Source organism: Anomaloglossus baeobatrachus, chromosome 4, assembly GCF_048569485.1.
Source record: "Anomaloglossus baeobatrachus isolate aAnoBae1 chromosome 4, aAnoBae1.hap1, whole genome shotgun sequence".
NCBI lineage: Eukaryota > Metazoa > Chordata > Amphibia > Anura > Aromobatidae > Anomaloglossus > Anomaloglossus baeobatrachus.
This window is the reverse complement of record NC_134356.1, coordinates 472,719,240-472,734,887: the sequence shown is the minus strand read 5'-3', so window position 1 is coordinate 472,734,887 and position 15,648 is coordinate 472,719,240. Positions and strand designations below refer to the sequence as shown.

The 15,648-nt window shown below is 41.0% G+C and overlaps 1 protein-coding gene across 1 annotated transcript in view; it reads right to left on the bottom strand.

Annotated features, from left to right (window-relative positions):
* THSD4 (thrombospondin type 1 domain containing 4) overlaps window positions 1-15,648 on the bottom strand; it is a 1,079,410-nt gene that overhangs the window by 680,696 nt on the left and 383,066 nt on the right. Inside the window, exon 6 of the mRNA XM_075345712.1 lies at window positions 7,709-7,811. Within this exon, the coding sequence (XP_075201827.1) occupies window positions 7,709-7,811 (103 nt within the window). The remainder of the gene's footprint in view (window positions 1-7,708; window positions 7,812-15,648) is intronic.

Sequence of the window (15,648 nt, the reverse complement as noted above, 5' to 3'; positions counted from 1 at the left end):
ACGAGCAGATAACTATTCTGCTCGTGCCTAGCAGGTACACATCTCAGCTGTGAAAATCAGCTGAGATGTGCGCCGATCGCAGCATGCTGCCGCCGGCAGACCGCGGGCAGTAACGTTATGACCACTAGGACGTAATTTTACGTCCCGCGGTCGTTAAGGGGTTAATGACTGATCAATTCTGACAGGGAAAGAAGCAGATTTGTCTGATAGGATGTATGACAAAGTTGCTTATTTTCATGTGCACTATTGATTTATGAAATGACAATTAAAACAATGGTTATGCTTTAAGCGTTTGCAGAATGTTGGCAGCGATTAGAAAACTAAAGGTGCGATTTTTATAGTAGCTACGTCCTCTACAAGGCTACGCGCTTAGTTTTAACTGCCAGTTTGTGCTGACAGACTCCCTTTTGGACTTTTATATCTGTCATGTTCCCACTACCAAGAAATGTTTAATCACAGCTGTCTCTCCTTCTACACATAATGGAGGGTATACATGAGAAAGTGCCATTTCTCTTATAGTCCCATAGTGAGTTAGGTATGTGGAATGTAGGTACAGCTCCTTTATTTTTGCTGTTAAAGTGATTCCTTTAAGCAAGATTTCAATTGCTTATACACTTATATCGGGACTTAGGCCCCATGAAAATCATCACTGCCTGACAGTTTTCCCTTAGTTTATCTAAAAAAAAACCCTAAATAAAAATGTATTTTTTCTATGTAAATGAGGGAGCTCCAGTGTAATGACACTGCGTGCACATGCTCATTGGGCTCCTGTATTGTCAGGACCAAGGATTCAATGGAAGTTCTGTCAATCAACACAACAGGAGGCATGTGGCACAATAATGAAGAATGTAGAATGGCACACTGGGCCCTTGATCATGCTTCAAGTGCATCGATGTGCCCTCATATGCATAAGTAATTAAATATTTTTCTGAATAAAGTAAAAAAAAAACTGCTCTACAGTGAAGATGAGCAGACTTGTGGAAGTTCAAGTTCTGCTGGTCCAGATGAACTTTTTTAAAGTTCCGTTTTAGACCTGGATTTGACCTGAATTTCATCTGAAGTCACTGATTGTAAGTGGAGACCCGAACTGCCCAAACAGCCAGTCATAAACAGATCACTTCCGTGGGTGGGGGGTTTCTTTATTGGGGGGGTAGCGCACGCTACATCTGATCATTCTGTGGGTTGAGCTCCGAGCATACCCAAGCACAGTGATGCTTGCGCTTGTTGTTTGCATTCATAAAGCACCTGAAATCTGAACCTGAACTTTGTTTTCTTGGAAAAGTCTGCGTTCAGACCAAAAACCGAACTTCAGATTCGCTCATCTCTACTGTACAGGTATGATTTTTTTAGGGCACCAAGTCCACCATATGACTTTATAAGTACTTTAAACCAATGTTTGGTATTGACAGATTCTATTTTAGTTTACTATTTGTATGGCATGAAATGAAAAACTGGAAATATTTACTTCAGGCTTATTGTGAAATATTGGGTTGAAGATCAGCAACAATTTTTTCAAGACTCTTATGCTGGGGCTGACTATAAGCACTAGGGGCGCCAATGCTCTTGTTATTTGGAAGGAGAGAACAATGAGAGAAAATAGCCAACAGCAGTTGGAAAAGAAGCTCCTGAGCTTTACAAACATATCTCCAATGTGACGGATCCTCTGACCTAATCTTCTACTTGCCATATGTATGACTGCAGCATTTGGAAGAATCTTTGGATAATTTATGAGTATCCACAAGTATTTCTCAATGTAAAGCAGTTAGATACAGGTGTGAAAGCATATGTCATACGGGACCTACTAAAATACAGGTGTTGGCAAAAGCCTAATGGAGTCTTGCAATGAAAAATAAACTCTAAATAAGATGATTTCACTAATAACATCTTTTTCCTATTTATAGAGTTAAGCCCTAAAGTAGTATCACATTTTATGGCTCACCCGCAAAACTTGCTCGTGGCCGTCCCTATGGGTTTATGCACATCCTTGCTTTAAATGAAAAAAAGATTATCACTTCCTGTCTCAAAGTATGCATCAGAGATTCATGTCACGTCCAGGGGATTGTTTATCACATTTCTGAACATTGTTAAGAAAATGCAATGACCGGTGTTTATCTATGGATCAAGTGATATGGGAATAACTTTACACTTCAGGAGCAAAAAGACTCCAGCAAGTTTCCTTGGCCTGTCATGTAAAATAAATTGCCACTGAGAATTTCCACATCAGGTTCTCTTTCCGTAACACCAAAATTGGATCTAGTACAGCTCCTATAAAAACAAGTTGCAATCCCAACTTGACTTGGTGTTTACAAATAGTGTACAAGTTTTTGGCTTCCAGATATTTTCCTACATACAGTAAATGATTTTATCTTTCTGGATTCATTTAGAACTATTATTAATTCTATATTATATAAATCCTAGGAGAAAAAGAATAATCACACAATATGAAGTGGTTGCAAAAACGAGGGGTTGGATATGGCTATTTCTCCCACACCATTGTTAAAAAAAAAAAGCCATTTTGGCAAACCAGAAGAAAATGGGATGGCTGCTTAGAGTCCTCATTAATAAAACTGCTTTGACAGGCTTTCCGATGCACATCAGAGCTCTAAGTTCATGTCTCACTGGTCAGTGCCTTGTATAAAGATACTATTCCAGAATAGACAGATGTCCAGACAATTGTCGCTTAAGCGGGCTTTACACACAGCGACATCGCTAGCGATGTCGCTGGTGAAAGCACCCACCCCCGTCGGTTGTGCATCATGGGCAAATCGCTGCCCGTGGCGCACAACATTGCTAACACCCATCACATGGACTTACCTGCCTAGCGACGTCGCTGTAGCCAGCAAACTGACTCCTTTCTAAGGGGGCGGTTCGTACGGCGTCACTAAGCGGCCGCCCAATAGAAGTGGAGATGAGCGGGCCAAACATCCCGCCCACCTCCTTCCTTCCTCATTGCGGGCAGCCACAGGTACGGTGATGTTCCTCGTTCCTGCGGTGTCACACATAGCGATGTGTGCTGCCGCAGGGACGACGAACAACCTGCGTCCTACAACAGCAACAATAATCGGGATTAGAACGGCATGCCAACGATCAACGATAAGGTGAGTAATTTTGATCGTTGACGGTCGTTCGTGCGCTTCACATGCAACAACGTCGCTAACGAGGCTGCATGTGCGTCACGAATTCCGTGACCCCGACGACATCTCGTTAGCGATGTTGTTGCGTGTAAAGCCCACTTTACCTTTGGCTCCTCAGAAAATATATGAAGGATGGAAAGTCTACAGGTCATGGTAGAGCTGGCAATGCTGCGTAGAACTTGTGCAGATTCTGCTGGACGGCACGGTGGCTCTGTGGTTAGCACTGCAGTCTTGCAGCACTAGGGTCCTGGGGTCAAATCCCACCAAGGACAACATTGGCAAGGAGTTTGTATGTTCTCCCCGTGTTTGCGTGGGTTTCCTCCGGGTTCTCCGGTTTCCTCCCACACTCCAAAAACATACTTATGGGACATTTAGATTGTGAGACCCAATGGGGACAATGTTGCCAATGTATGTAAAGCACTATAAAATTATTATTCTACAGAACATCAGTCCCAAAGGTTACTAATCTTAGTTACAAATTGAACAAGGTAGAATCAAAAAAAGACTTGGTGGTAGGCGCAATCTTCCCCTCTCTGCTGCTATCATTGTAAGGTCTCTTCCATGGACTTCAGGAGCAACTTCATGTTTAGTCTTACTTTATGTTCATTCGTAGGAGAGAAGGGAAAGGGATCCTCTATTTGCTGGGATTCTTTATAGATTGATGTCAAATTTATAACGAGCAACGATGTTCCCTAAACCATAAATCTTACTCCAACAGGGACTGTGCCGCTTGAAGAATCGGGAGCCTCACACTCCACCTTGCCCCTCATCAATCAAGACCAGAGTGAAGATCGCAGCTCTTGATGAATCGGGTCTGCCATGTGTGGGGACAGTGGGATTCTTTTTAAATCTTTTTGTGTGTGGTAGGGGAGTGATGGTCGAAGGAAGACTTTTCTGTAGATGCTTTGTGTGGGGAAGAGCCAATGTAGATCCATTTTTTAGGGTAGGGAGCCACAGATATTACTTAATTGACAAATTTTAGTGCATGCAAACCATTTTCACATCAAATTTAAAGATCAAACCCTTTTAAATAATCTAGATATTTAACCATCCATGACACTAATGCAAATTATTGACCCTTTTGCAAAGAGAAGACTGGAGAGAAACTAAAAATAAGATTATCATAGGAAGAAAACGTAATCAGAACAACAACTGAGACATTTCTTGAGGTAATTTTTGTCCCATAACTAGCTATGTGTTCGGTCATAGATATAATAAATTAAAAACAAAAGTAAGACCAAGTTGTGACATTTTGGGATCCATGTTTCTCTAAAACTTACAGTAGTTTAATATGCTTGTATATTTGGGCTGATTTTGTTCCATAAAAGACAGATAGTAGATATAATCCATCACGCTATACTGTATAGATAAGGGTAAAATAATATTTACTCATACACAGTACAACTTTAATATTCGGAGTTGGCTCGGCTGAACTTCATGCAATATCCCAAGTACATTGTGTTTTCATTAAAAAAAAATCCAATGTTTGTCTGAAGCAGCATGACATTAAACTTTGGACTGGATATAAAGAAGGAATGAATCAGATGGATATAAAATAACCTTTTGAGTCCCTGAGGGGACAAGAAATGAGATTTCCCTTGGACAATAGGATACTTGGCAAAGAAGAGAGTCATTAAAAATTGATTATGTAACATACAAGGTTATTTCGTCTTTAAACTTGGATATACTTTTTATTTCTGATTTGATTGTAATATATTGAATATAACAAACTCAAATCTGATTAGTAGACCTGGCAAGCTGATCTGTGCAGATCTAAAGCAGCTTTCTCAAAGAACATGAATTATGTTATAATAAAGTGCAACATAGGGTTTAATATACTGTCTTAGAATAATAAATGTGTGTGCGCGTTCTAGTTTATGGCAGCACAGATAATATTTGAAATAAATAAATAGACCAATTGATCTATTAGTTCGCTGCAGTAGAACCATGTAAGGCATAGAAAATAGATTTAGAATATGAGGTGTCAAAAACAAGTACAATACAGCCATCAGAATTAAGCCTAAATGAGTATAAGCGGAAAGACAAAATACCTTGGCATGCAGCAAAAATTAATCAACTTAAAGGCGACCTATTCACATGATTAAAAAATTGAGTTACCGCATTTTTCGTTTTATAAGACGCACTGGATTATAAGACAAACTGCAAATTTAGAGGAGGAAAATAGGAGAAAATAATTTTTAATGTTAAAATGAAGGCCCGTCATAATCCTAGTGTGTCTTAATCCTAATGCTCACCAGGGAAAGCGACGGTGGTGGAGTGGCTCAGGAAAGTCACCGGAGGCCAGGTAGGCGATGCTGCTGGCTCAGAGGAGGGGGTGTATCTGCTCAGGAGGGTCATTGATACTGCGAGCTTGGGGGTGTAGCAGCTGGCCTAATTGATTTCCACAGGTATGGCTTACCAGGGCGATGGTGGTGGAGCGGGGTCATAGGACGCAAATCACAGGACGAGCTCAGGGGTGTCGCCGTGGGCGCAATCGATTTGAAGGTGGTCGGTCTCCGGAGAGGTCACAGTGCATTAATCTGAGGGCGGGTGGGCTGCGATGGTGTCTTGACAGCAGGTGCATTGAGCTGACTGCTGGCTACATTGAATCGCCCGCGATTGACGAGAAGAATTAAAAGAAAATGTACGCAGAGGTGAAACATGCACAGAAAGGACTCCACATCCATTTTCATGAAGTCCATCACGTCAATCTGCGTACGAACCACCTCCACGGCCATTTTCTTGAAGTTCATCGTGTCAACTGCGGGCCATTCAAGTGAGCCAGCAGTCAGCTCAATGCACCTGCTGCCGAGACACTCTCTTAGTCCGCCCGCCCACCGATGAGCACACCCATTGCCGAGACGCCCTCGCAGCCCGCCCGCAGATCAATACTGCTCACCGTGACACACCCGAGCGCATCCTCTGAACCTGTCTCCTATGACCCTAATCGACCACCATGCACCCCCATTTTACCCCCAGTTTTGGGGGAAAAAGGTTTGTCTTATAAAGCAAAAAATAAGGTAAATACCTTGTGAAAATACCTGATTGTGATTTTTATTTTTTTTTGCTTTTTTTCATTTGGCACTGCACCACTCTATTGCAGAGATAATCACATTTGTTCCTTTGGAAGTGCAATATGTGAAATTGTATTGTAGTTCAACTGGGTGTTTCTTCAGAGTCTTCTTTGGAGGTGGGCACTTTCACGCCTACATCTCAGATTCTGCCAATTACAACTTGGCAGCCAGCAGTCTCAGTCTTCTGTAGGGGGTATGCACTTTCACCTTTCCCTCCCAAACACTGACTGTCCATCACAGCTTGGCAACTAATTTAGCAGTATTAAGGGGGCTTTACACGCAGCGACATCGCTAGCGATATCGCTGGTGAAAGCACCCGCCCCTGTTGGTTGTGCATCATGGGAAAGTCGCTGTCTTTGGTGCACAACATCGTTAGGACCCGTCACACAGACTTACCTGCCTAGCGACGTCTCTGTGGCCGGTGAACTGCCTCCTTTCTAAGGGGGAGGTTCGTTCGGCATCACAGCGGCGTCACTAAGCGGCCGCCCACTAGAAGCGGAGGGGCAGAGATGAGCGGGTGGAATATCCTGCCCACCTCCTTCCTTCCTCATTAGGGGTGGCCGCAGGTACGGTGTTGTTCCTCGTTCCTGCGGTATCACACATAGCGATGTGTGCTGCCGCAGGAATGACAAACAACCTGTGTCAACAACCAACGATTTTTTGAAAATGAATGACGTGTCAACGATGGGCGATTTGGTGAGTATTTTCCATCGTTAACGGCCGCTCGTTGGTGTCAAACGCAACGACGTCGCTAACAATGCTGGATGTGTGTCACGGAATTCGTGACCCCGGCGATATATCGTTAGATACGTCGTTGCGTGTTACGGGGCCTTTAGACACTGCAGAGCTGTGATTATCAGTATCTGTGAGGAAGGGAGTGAACACTCAGACTGCTAGAATGTTGAGCTGTGATTAGTAGTATCTGAAAGGTAGGATACCTCAAACTGCCAGAGAAAAATCTGCAGACACTCCCAATTGAACTACAAGCAGAGATTTCCCATACCAAGTTTCCTCTAAAATAAAACCTACCCCAAAAATAAGCTCTGGCAGGAATTTTCAGCCTTTTTGGAGTATGTTTAAAATGTAAGCCCTCTTTGAAAAATAAACCCTAGCGCATTTTTCAGGGCAAAAAATAATTTAAGACACGGTCTTATTTTTTTGGAAACACAGTATTATGCTTAAACACAAAAAAATGTAAATATCTCTGCAATGAAGGAAAAGAGCGCAAATAGAAACAGAAGGTAGTACAATCAGTGAAGCTCGGGGATTTTTAAGAGGATACTGATTTTTGTTTTAGCAAAATAAATGCCCTTTTATCTTTTTTGTTTTATTGAATAGCATGGTAGGATACCGTTTATAATACAGTTATGTAACCTTGAATTTTTTAGTATTTTGGTTCTTTTTTAGTGCGGTTTAGATGGTTGTGATAAAATCGCTAAGAAAAAAGTACGAATTGGACGCTAATAATGGCAATAATGCTAATCATTCCAATGAGGTCACCTTCTGAAAACGGCTCCCATTCATACAGTCGCCCCATAAACGGCTTGTTGTTGTAGGATGCACACTGCACTTCTCTGGTGCCTCTGTTGTTACCGGAACACAGCTGTGAAAACAAACAACCAGATCAGAGTTTATAATGCAGAGTTAATGACTGTTTTTGCTAAGATTTTGTATATCTTTACATCTTTAAACAGTGACATAATATACACATCCTCAGCTGGATGGATGCAAGCCTTATTTATACTTAGAAATCTGTATTAACATACATGTGCCCTAAAAAGTCTATTTAAGATGCCATTTACAATGTATATTTGGATGACCCTATTACATAAAGGAAGTGTCCCAGAGGATGCTCGGTCTATAGTATAAGCTGAGAAAAGAGTTGTTTTAAAGAGGCTCAAGGGGTTGAGATGTTCTTCTGTATTGATGACCTATTCTCAGGCACCCGGCACCCCCATTGATCAGGTATTCACAGCTTCCGCTACAGCCGGATGTACAGGGATGGATCAGCTCTACACATGGCACATATGGAGCCCTGCTGTTGTGTCTTTGTTGATGTTGATGCAGTTAGGTAAAAACATTAGCTACTTTACTTTATATGGTGAGGATAACATTCCTGCATCTTCCTGCATTAAGTAAAACATATCCAGGATAGTCTTACATTGTGTCCAAATGACACAACCATGACTGTATAACGATCCTGACAAGCTGGAGATAGTAAACATTGTAGTTATGGTTAAAATATTTGTGATTTTTTTCGGGGGTGTGTGTGGGGGGGGGGGAGTTTCCTTATCAATAGCTTGAAAAATAAATCTGAAATCTTGCAATTTTGACTCTCCACTAAACTTGAAGAATTTGGCCACTACTTTTACATTGATGGCCTATCCTTAGAATAAGTAATCGATGTCTTATTGGCCGAGGTCTGACACCACTGTAGATCAGCTGTTCTAGATGATGTCGGTGGTACAGGCGGCCAGAAATGCTCAGTTCCGGAGCTGCCCTATCAATTGGTAGAGGTCCATTCAAATCAATAAGAGGCGGGTGTGTAGTACCCAGCTGCGGCTACTATCAGACAACAGAGCAGGTTTGGAACTGAGCATTTCAAGCCACCTGCTGCCTCTGCCGGCACTCATAGCAGCTGAACGGCGAGAGTGCCGGGGTGTTGTATCCCGGCCGTTCAGACATTGATGATCTATCCTAAAGGTAGGTCATTGATGTAATAGTAGCGGACAACCTCTTTAATAGTAAGTTGATTTTTTCTATTCTGTTAAGATCACTTTTCAGCAGTCATCAATACAAGCAGGATTACATTATAATATAACACTTGTAAGCCAGTCTTGTGATGTGAATTACAAAGACTTTTCTGGCAGGGCTCGACCATATCCCTCCTGCCTAAAGGCCCCGTCACACACAGAGATAAATCTTTGGCAGATCTGTGGTTGCAGTGAAATCATGGACATATTGTTCCATTTGTACACAGCCACAAACCTGGCACTGATTGTCCACAAGTTCACTGCAAACACAGATCTGCCGCAGATTTATCTCTGTGTGTGACAGGGCCTTAAGAAAAGCCCAGTTTTCAAAGTGTTAGTGGAGCTAGCGGGGTCGGCATACAAAAACCAAAGGTCGGAACATTTTTGAATAACTACAAGTTGCACAAAAATTTCGCAACATTTTCAACAGTTTTACACCTAAATTCTAACAAAAAGTGTTTGTTGAATTGGGTCCTTAATCTTTAAATGCTGATAAAGGGGTTATCCAGGCCTGAGGCAAAATTTTGTCATCACTCTATGTGACTGCAGACTACCGAACGGTAATAGCATGCAGTGTGCACACTGTCATGATTCCCTGCTATTCCTGATGCATGTAGACAGTCATATGACTGTATGTATATGATTTACAAAATTGCTGTTACTTTCCAACTAGATGCATTCTGATTCTCTCAATGAAAGTGAGTTGTGAGAAGCCACTTAAAGTCTAGTCAGCATGTGCCGGCAAGTGTGCCGTTAGAGGATCTTCCGCTTGCGCCAAAGAATGACAGGGGGTTGTGACAGTGTGTGTATCGAATGCTGTTTCGATGCAGCAATTTGCAGTCACAAAGAGTGATTGCAGACTTTTTTCCCAAGCCTGGAAAACCCCTTAACAGAAGTTGAGGCAAGATGGCTGCTCCCATAATCATGCCCATAAAATAGAATTTAAAATAAAGACAATAAGACATGAAAAAAACTGAGAAAAAAATGAATACGAATCCCTATCTGGTGTTATTTAATAAAAAAAATAATGTAGGTGTTACAGACTTCAAAATAATGGATGCAACAATCTTGGGCGGCTGCAGGCTGCTATTTTTAGGCTGGGGGGGCCCAATAGGCATGGGTCTTCCCAGCCTCAGAATACCAGCCCCTAGTTGTCGGTTTTATTATGACTGGGTATTAAAATTGTGTGGGGACTGCACACTGTTTTTTAAAATTACTTATTTAAATAATAAAAGAAGCTGCATGCAGTCCCTCTTATTTTGATACATAGCCAAGATAACCGCACGGATGGGGGCTGCAGCCTGTAGCCGTATGCTTTTTTTGTGCTGGGTATCATAATATAGGGGACCATATGCCAATTTTTTTTATTTCTTTATTTTTACACCATAGGTACATACACAGCGTCTGTGAATGGTTGCAGTCAGACACACTGTCACACAGAGTGGGGGCGTGTTTGACTGTAACCAGAGATGTGGGAAATGCCGAAGGATGGGAAAAGCAGTGCATATGCATGAAGGATATGAGCGGCCCCAGAAATAGTACGAGCGGACTCGAAAGCAGTATACAGCCGCATGAGAAACTCGGTAAGCATAATGAGCCTGCTTTCCCTTTTTTTTCTTTATTTTTTATAATAATCCGGGTTGCCGGACCTGGATCGTTACCCGGAGTTCCCTGAGGACTCTGGGCCCAGAGATGGTGCTCGGGTATTTTTGAGCCAGCGAAGATTCAGACTTTTATACTCCGCCAATCACTGTTCTTAACACAACATTCTTCAACATGGTTCTAGAAATCGTTTATCATAGTTTAATGTGTATTTTGCCACAAATAAAGGAATATTTCATTGCTTTTATGAACAGTAACTACGTTTATGAACAGTAACTTCATGTTTTCTTCTGCAAAAATCATGGAATCCTGTATAGGACTTATTGTATTACAACATAGTATTAATCTAGATAGAATTCTCAAATGCATCATATAATTATTGTCGTCCCAGCTGCCATTGCAATAGTGATAACTGCTATATAAAATGGGGGATATTTAGGGAACAGCAATTATTCCCATAATAAGTAAGAATTTGGCAAACTCCAAAGTCATTGCATCATGCAGCTTGTAAATGAACCAGGGAACCACCTGGATCTTCACACAGATGATGTGTATATAGCTTAGTACTATGGTAACCTATGTAAACCTAAGTTTGAGCCCGTAAAACCTTTCCATGACTTTTTATGCTTAGTGGCTACAGTCATAAGTATGGTGTAACCTAATGTACAGAACTGGAAACGTGGTCAAACTACAAATCATTTACATGGCAATAAGAATTTCTTCAAGAATCTGCTGCATGTTTCTTGAAGGAAAAAATAAAACAAGCTCAGTTTTCAATTTTGAATGAAAGGTTTTTTGTTTTCAATATTGATGGACATCATCATATAACTATAATCAATAAAACTAAACAATTTCTCATTAGGCTGGATACAGTGAATGTTACTAAAAAGTTGTCTGTCAGCAGGTTTTTGCTTTTTAATCCAAGAGTAGCATAATATAGGGCAAGAGATCCTGATTCCAGTGATGTGTCACTTATTATTTTGGGTGTTGTAGTTTTAATACAGTGTTCTCTCTTATCACTAGAGCACTATGTCTCATGGGAAGATCAGTCAGGCTAATCTATGTAACCCTGCCCCCAGCATTGACTGGCAGCTTGCGGGAAGCTGCCAGTGAGGGTGTGGATGGGGTTATATACAGGCCAGAAGTCTTACCTTGGACTTTTTCTATCAAAATTGCACCAAGCAGCTAAGTAAGTGACATATCCTTGGAATCAGGCTTTCTTGCGTTATAATGCTATGCTGCTCTCAGATTACATATCAAAAACCTGCTGACAGATTCCCTTTAAGATAAACAACCAAGTCAAATTAACAAACAAGATAAACAAGATTTAAGATAAGGTTTAAGATAAACAAACCAAGTCAAGCAACCAAGTCAAAAATAAAATTCTGGAGGTATAAGCTTCTAATTTGAAAAAATATAGACCAGGTTTAGTACACGGGTGCATATTGGTGTATATTTTATCATAAGATTATATAAAATTGTTTTGTTTTTTGTTTTTTTTAAAAAAAAATTGTATAATTGGCTATAACTATTACAGATTACATATATAACGCAAATTACTTTATTTTAGAGCAGGACCCGCACTCCTCTTGGTATCTCTTGAATTGTGTTAGTCTGTAATGTCTAATTTTGTCTGTACACATAACCCCTGAATTGTAAAATGCTGTGGAATATGTTGGCGCTATATAAAAAAAAAATATTATTATTATTATAAACATTAATAAAGCAGAGTTCTGTCTAAGGAGATACACTTACAAAAGTCTAAGGGATAAAGTTTCTCCTTGTGGAGGAGCCATGTCAGCATAAGGAGACTCGTAGGTCCTGAAATATTAGGAATTTAAATATGCAAATATCTTCTGCAAAGAGGAAGAGGAGAGGAAATCTTACATCATCTATTGGAAGTTCCAATCATAAAAGTCAATATCAACCCTTTAAAAAGACTTGCCACATGGCTTAGATTAATTACCATCAAAAATCTCCTAGATCAAAAAATGTCACCAAAGACAAACTCAAATACAGTGTGAGATCAAAATCCCTCACACCCTCACAGGGGGATAAAGTGACAAGTATTAAAGAATAAAATATACAGAGATGTGCACAAAAATGCATACAAAATGCCATATTATAAAGCAGGGTTCATCCTACACAGGGCGCAACTGACTAGATTCTAATCAGGAATTATAGAGATTTCATAATCAACATGTATTTAATAGCAGAGGTAGTCTCCACCATCAGTGGAGATTAGGCGAGGTGGCCATTCATTACTATATATTATAAAATGCAATTAAATGCATGTACTATAATAAACACTTAGTGTGAATAGGATATATATACCTTAGGTATCAGAAGGCTGGTTCTGCGTCCCTGCAGCCCTGACGCATGTTTCATTGTCACTTCAGTGAGGTTTAAATAACACTATGTATATTTTATTCTTTTGTACTTGTCACTTTATCTCCTGTGAGGGATTTTGATCTCAAACTGGGTGGTTATTATGGCTTAGAATATGAGGCTAAATCAGAATCTACTTTTGCAGACACATGTTTCGGGGTGTTTGTCCCTCATTAGTGCAAAGCAGGAAAAATGGTTTGGCTAATTGAGAGGTCTCCAACAGTTGATCTCGAGGGTAAAGTTTCTTCTTGTGGAGTGGCAAGTTGGAACAGGGAACCATATAGGCAATGTAATTCTTCTCTGGGAATTTAAATATGAAAATAGGCTCTCCATAGAGAAAGTGGACTACAACTCTGGTGCCACCTATTGAAAACAGCAATACAGCCAAACTTTGATATTGACTCATTATTAAAAATCCTCTCAATTCTCAAGAACAAAGTGATTTTTTTAGTGTTTATTATTTGCTATCTAGGCTATTACTCACTGCTACTCTCTATCAGCAATGAACACTCTCTTAACCCCTTCATGACATTGCCATTTTCATTTTTTTGGCTTTAGTTTTTTCCTTCCCTTCTTCCAAGAGCAATAACTATTTTACTTTTCCATCAATATAGCAGTATAAGAGCTTGTTTTTTAAGGATCAAGTTGAAATTTTGAATGAAATCATTCATTTTACCATATAGTGTACTTGAAAATGGGAAACATATTCCAGGTGCTGTGAAACTGCAGAACAAGTGCCATTCCACAATTGTTTTTTGAGTTTACTATATGGTAAAACTGACCTGGCAGTATGATTCTCCAGCTCAGTAGGAGTACCAAAGATATATTGTGTTTTTATTTTTAAGTGGTGAAAAAAATTCAGAAGTTTGTAAAAGAAGAATTAACTTTTAGTGCCATTTTCCAAGAACTAACTTTTTTATTTTTCAGGATCTGGGGCTAAAGGCCACGTCTCACTAAGCAACATCGCTAGCAACATCGCTGCTGAGGCACGACTTCTGTGACGTAGCAGCGATATTGCTAGTGATGTCGCTGTGTGTGACATCCAGCAACAACCTGACCCCTGCTGTGAGGTCACTGGTTGTTGCGGAATGTCCTGGGCCATTTTTTAGTTGTTGCTCTCCCGCTGTGAAGCACACATCGCTGTGTATGACAGTGAGAGAGCAACAACTGAATGTGCAGGAGCCGGCTTCTGCGGACGCTGGCAACCAATGTAAATATCGGGTAACCAAGAAGCTCTTTCCTTGGTTACCCGATAATTACCTTCGTTACCAACGTCTGCCGCTCTCACGCTGCCAGTGCCAGCTCCCTGCTCTCTGCACACGTAGCCACAGTACACATGGGGCAATTAACCCGATGTGTACTCTGGCTAGGAGTGCAGGGAGCCAGCGCTAAGCGGTGTGCGCTAGTAACCAAGGTAAATATCGGGTTGGTTACCCGATATTTACTTTAGTTACCAAGCGCAGCATCACTTCCACGCGTCGCTGCTGGCTGGGGGCTGATCACTGGTTTCTGGTGAGATCTACCTGTGTGACAGCTCACCAGCAACCCATGTAGCGATGCTCCAGCGATCCCTGCCAGGTCAGGTTTCTGGTGGGATCGCTGGAGCATCGCTTAGTGTGATGATACCTTAAGTAATGGCTTATTTATTGCGTGATAAGCTGATGTTTTTACTGATACCATTTTTGGGTCGATGTGCTGTTTTGATCTCCTCCTAATGTATTTATTGTAATGTTGCGGTGACCAAAAATAACACTATTCTGGCATTTTGATTTTTTTTCATTACGCGGTATACCAATCTAATTAATTTCTGACCGCAGTGATAACAAATGTTTATTTTTTTATTATTGTTCTATTTTTAAGAGAACAAAAAGGGGTGACTTGAACTTGTATTTTTTTTCATAATTTTAACAACTTTTTTGTCACTTTGTATTGTATTTTACTAGTCCCCTTAGAGGACATGAAGCTCTCATCATTGGATCGCTTCTGCTATATAAAGCACTGCTCTTTATAGCAGAAATCACAGTCTTTTATGAACGCTGGCTCGCAGCCAGTGTTTACATGAAGATCGTCATTACAGACACAGGGGTCATCAGCTAATCTCTAGCTGTCATAACAACCATCGGCACCCTGCGATCACATCAAGGGCGCATCGATTGGAGACGGGAATTGCTCTGCTGGCGTATGTTTAATTCTGCTGTCAGAGATTGACAGCATGATTTAACTGGTCAACATCCACCGGTGGAACTCCGATCTATCCGCAGCTGTTAGAGGCATATATGGATTGATCAAATCAGCCATCATGTGCAGGGAAAGATGTGGGCGCAGCATGTGAGCTTGCATCAAAGTCAGGTACATGACCTTTTTTCCAGTATTTTTGGTGGATTTCCTGATGAAGGAGAGGGGTTATCTCCGAAATGCGTAGAATAAACCACCCTGCATTGCTCTTATTTGGAATTAACTCTTTATTGGCACAGCAGCGTGGACGTTTTTCCACTTTTTATCCTTGTTTTTTCTTGTTTCTGCCTTTGGCATGTGGAGTCTGCAGTAGCTAATACATGCTTTAATACTGGTTGTGTCACACAACCATCTCAGGTTTTCATTAACCCTTAGGGGTACTTTGCACGTTGCGACATCGCTACTGCGATATCGTCGGGGTCAAATTGAAAGTGACGCACATCCGGCGCCAGTAATGACGTC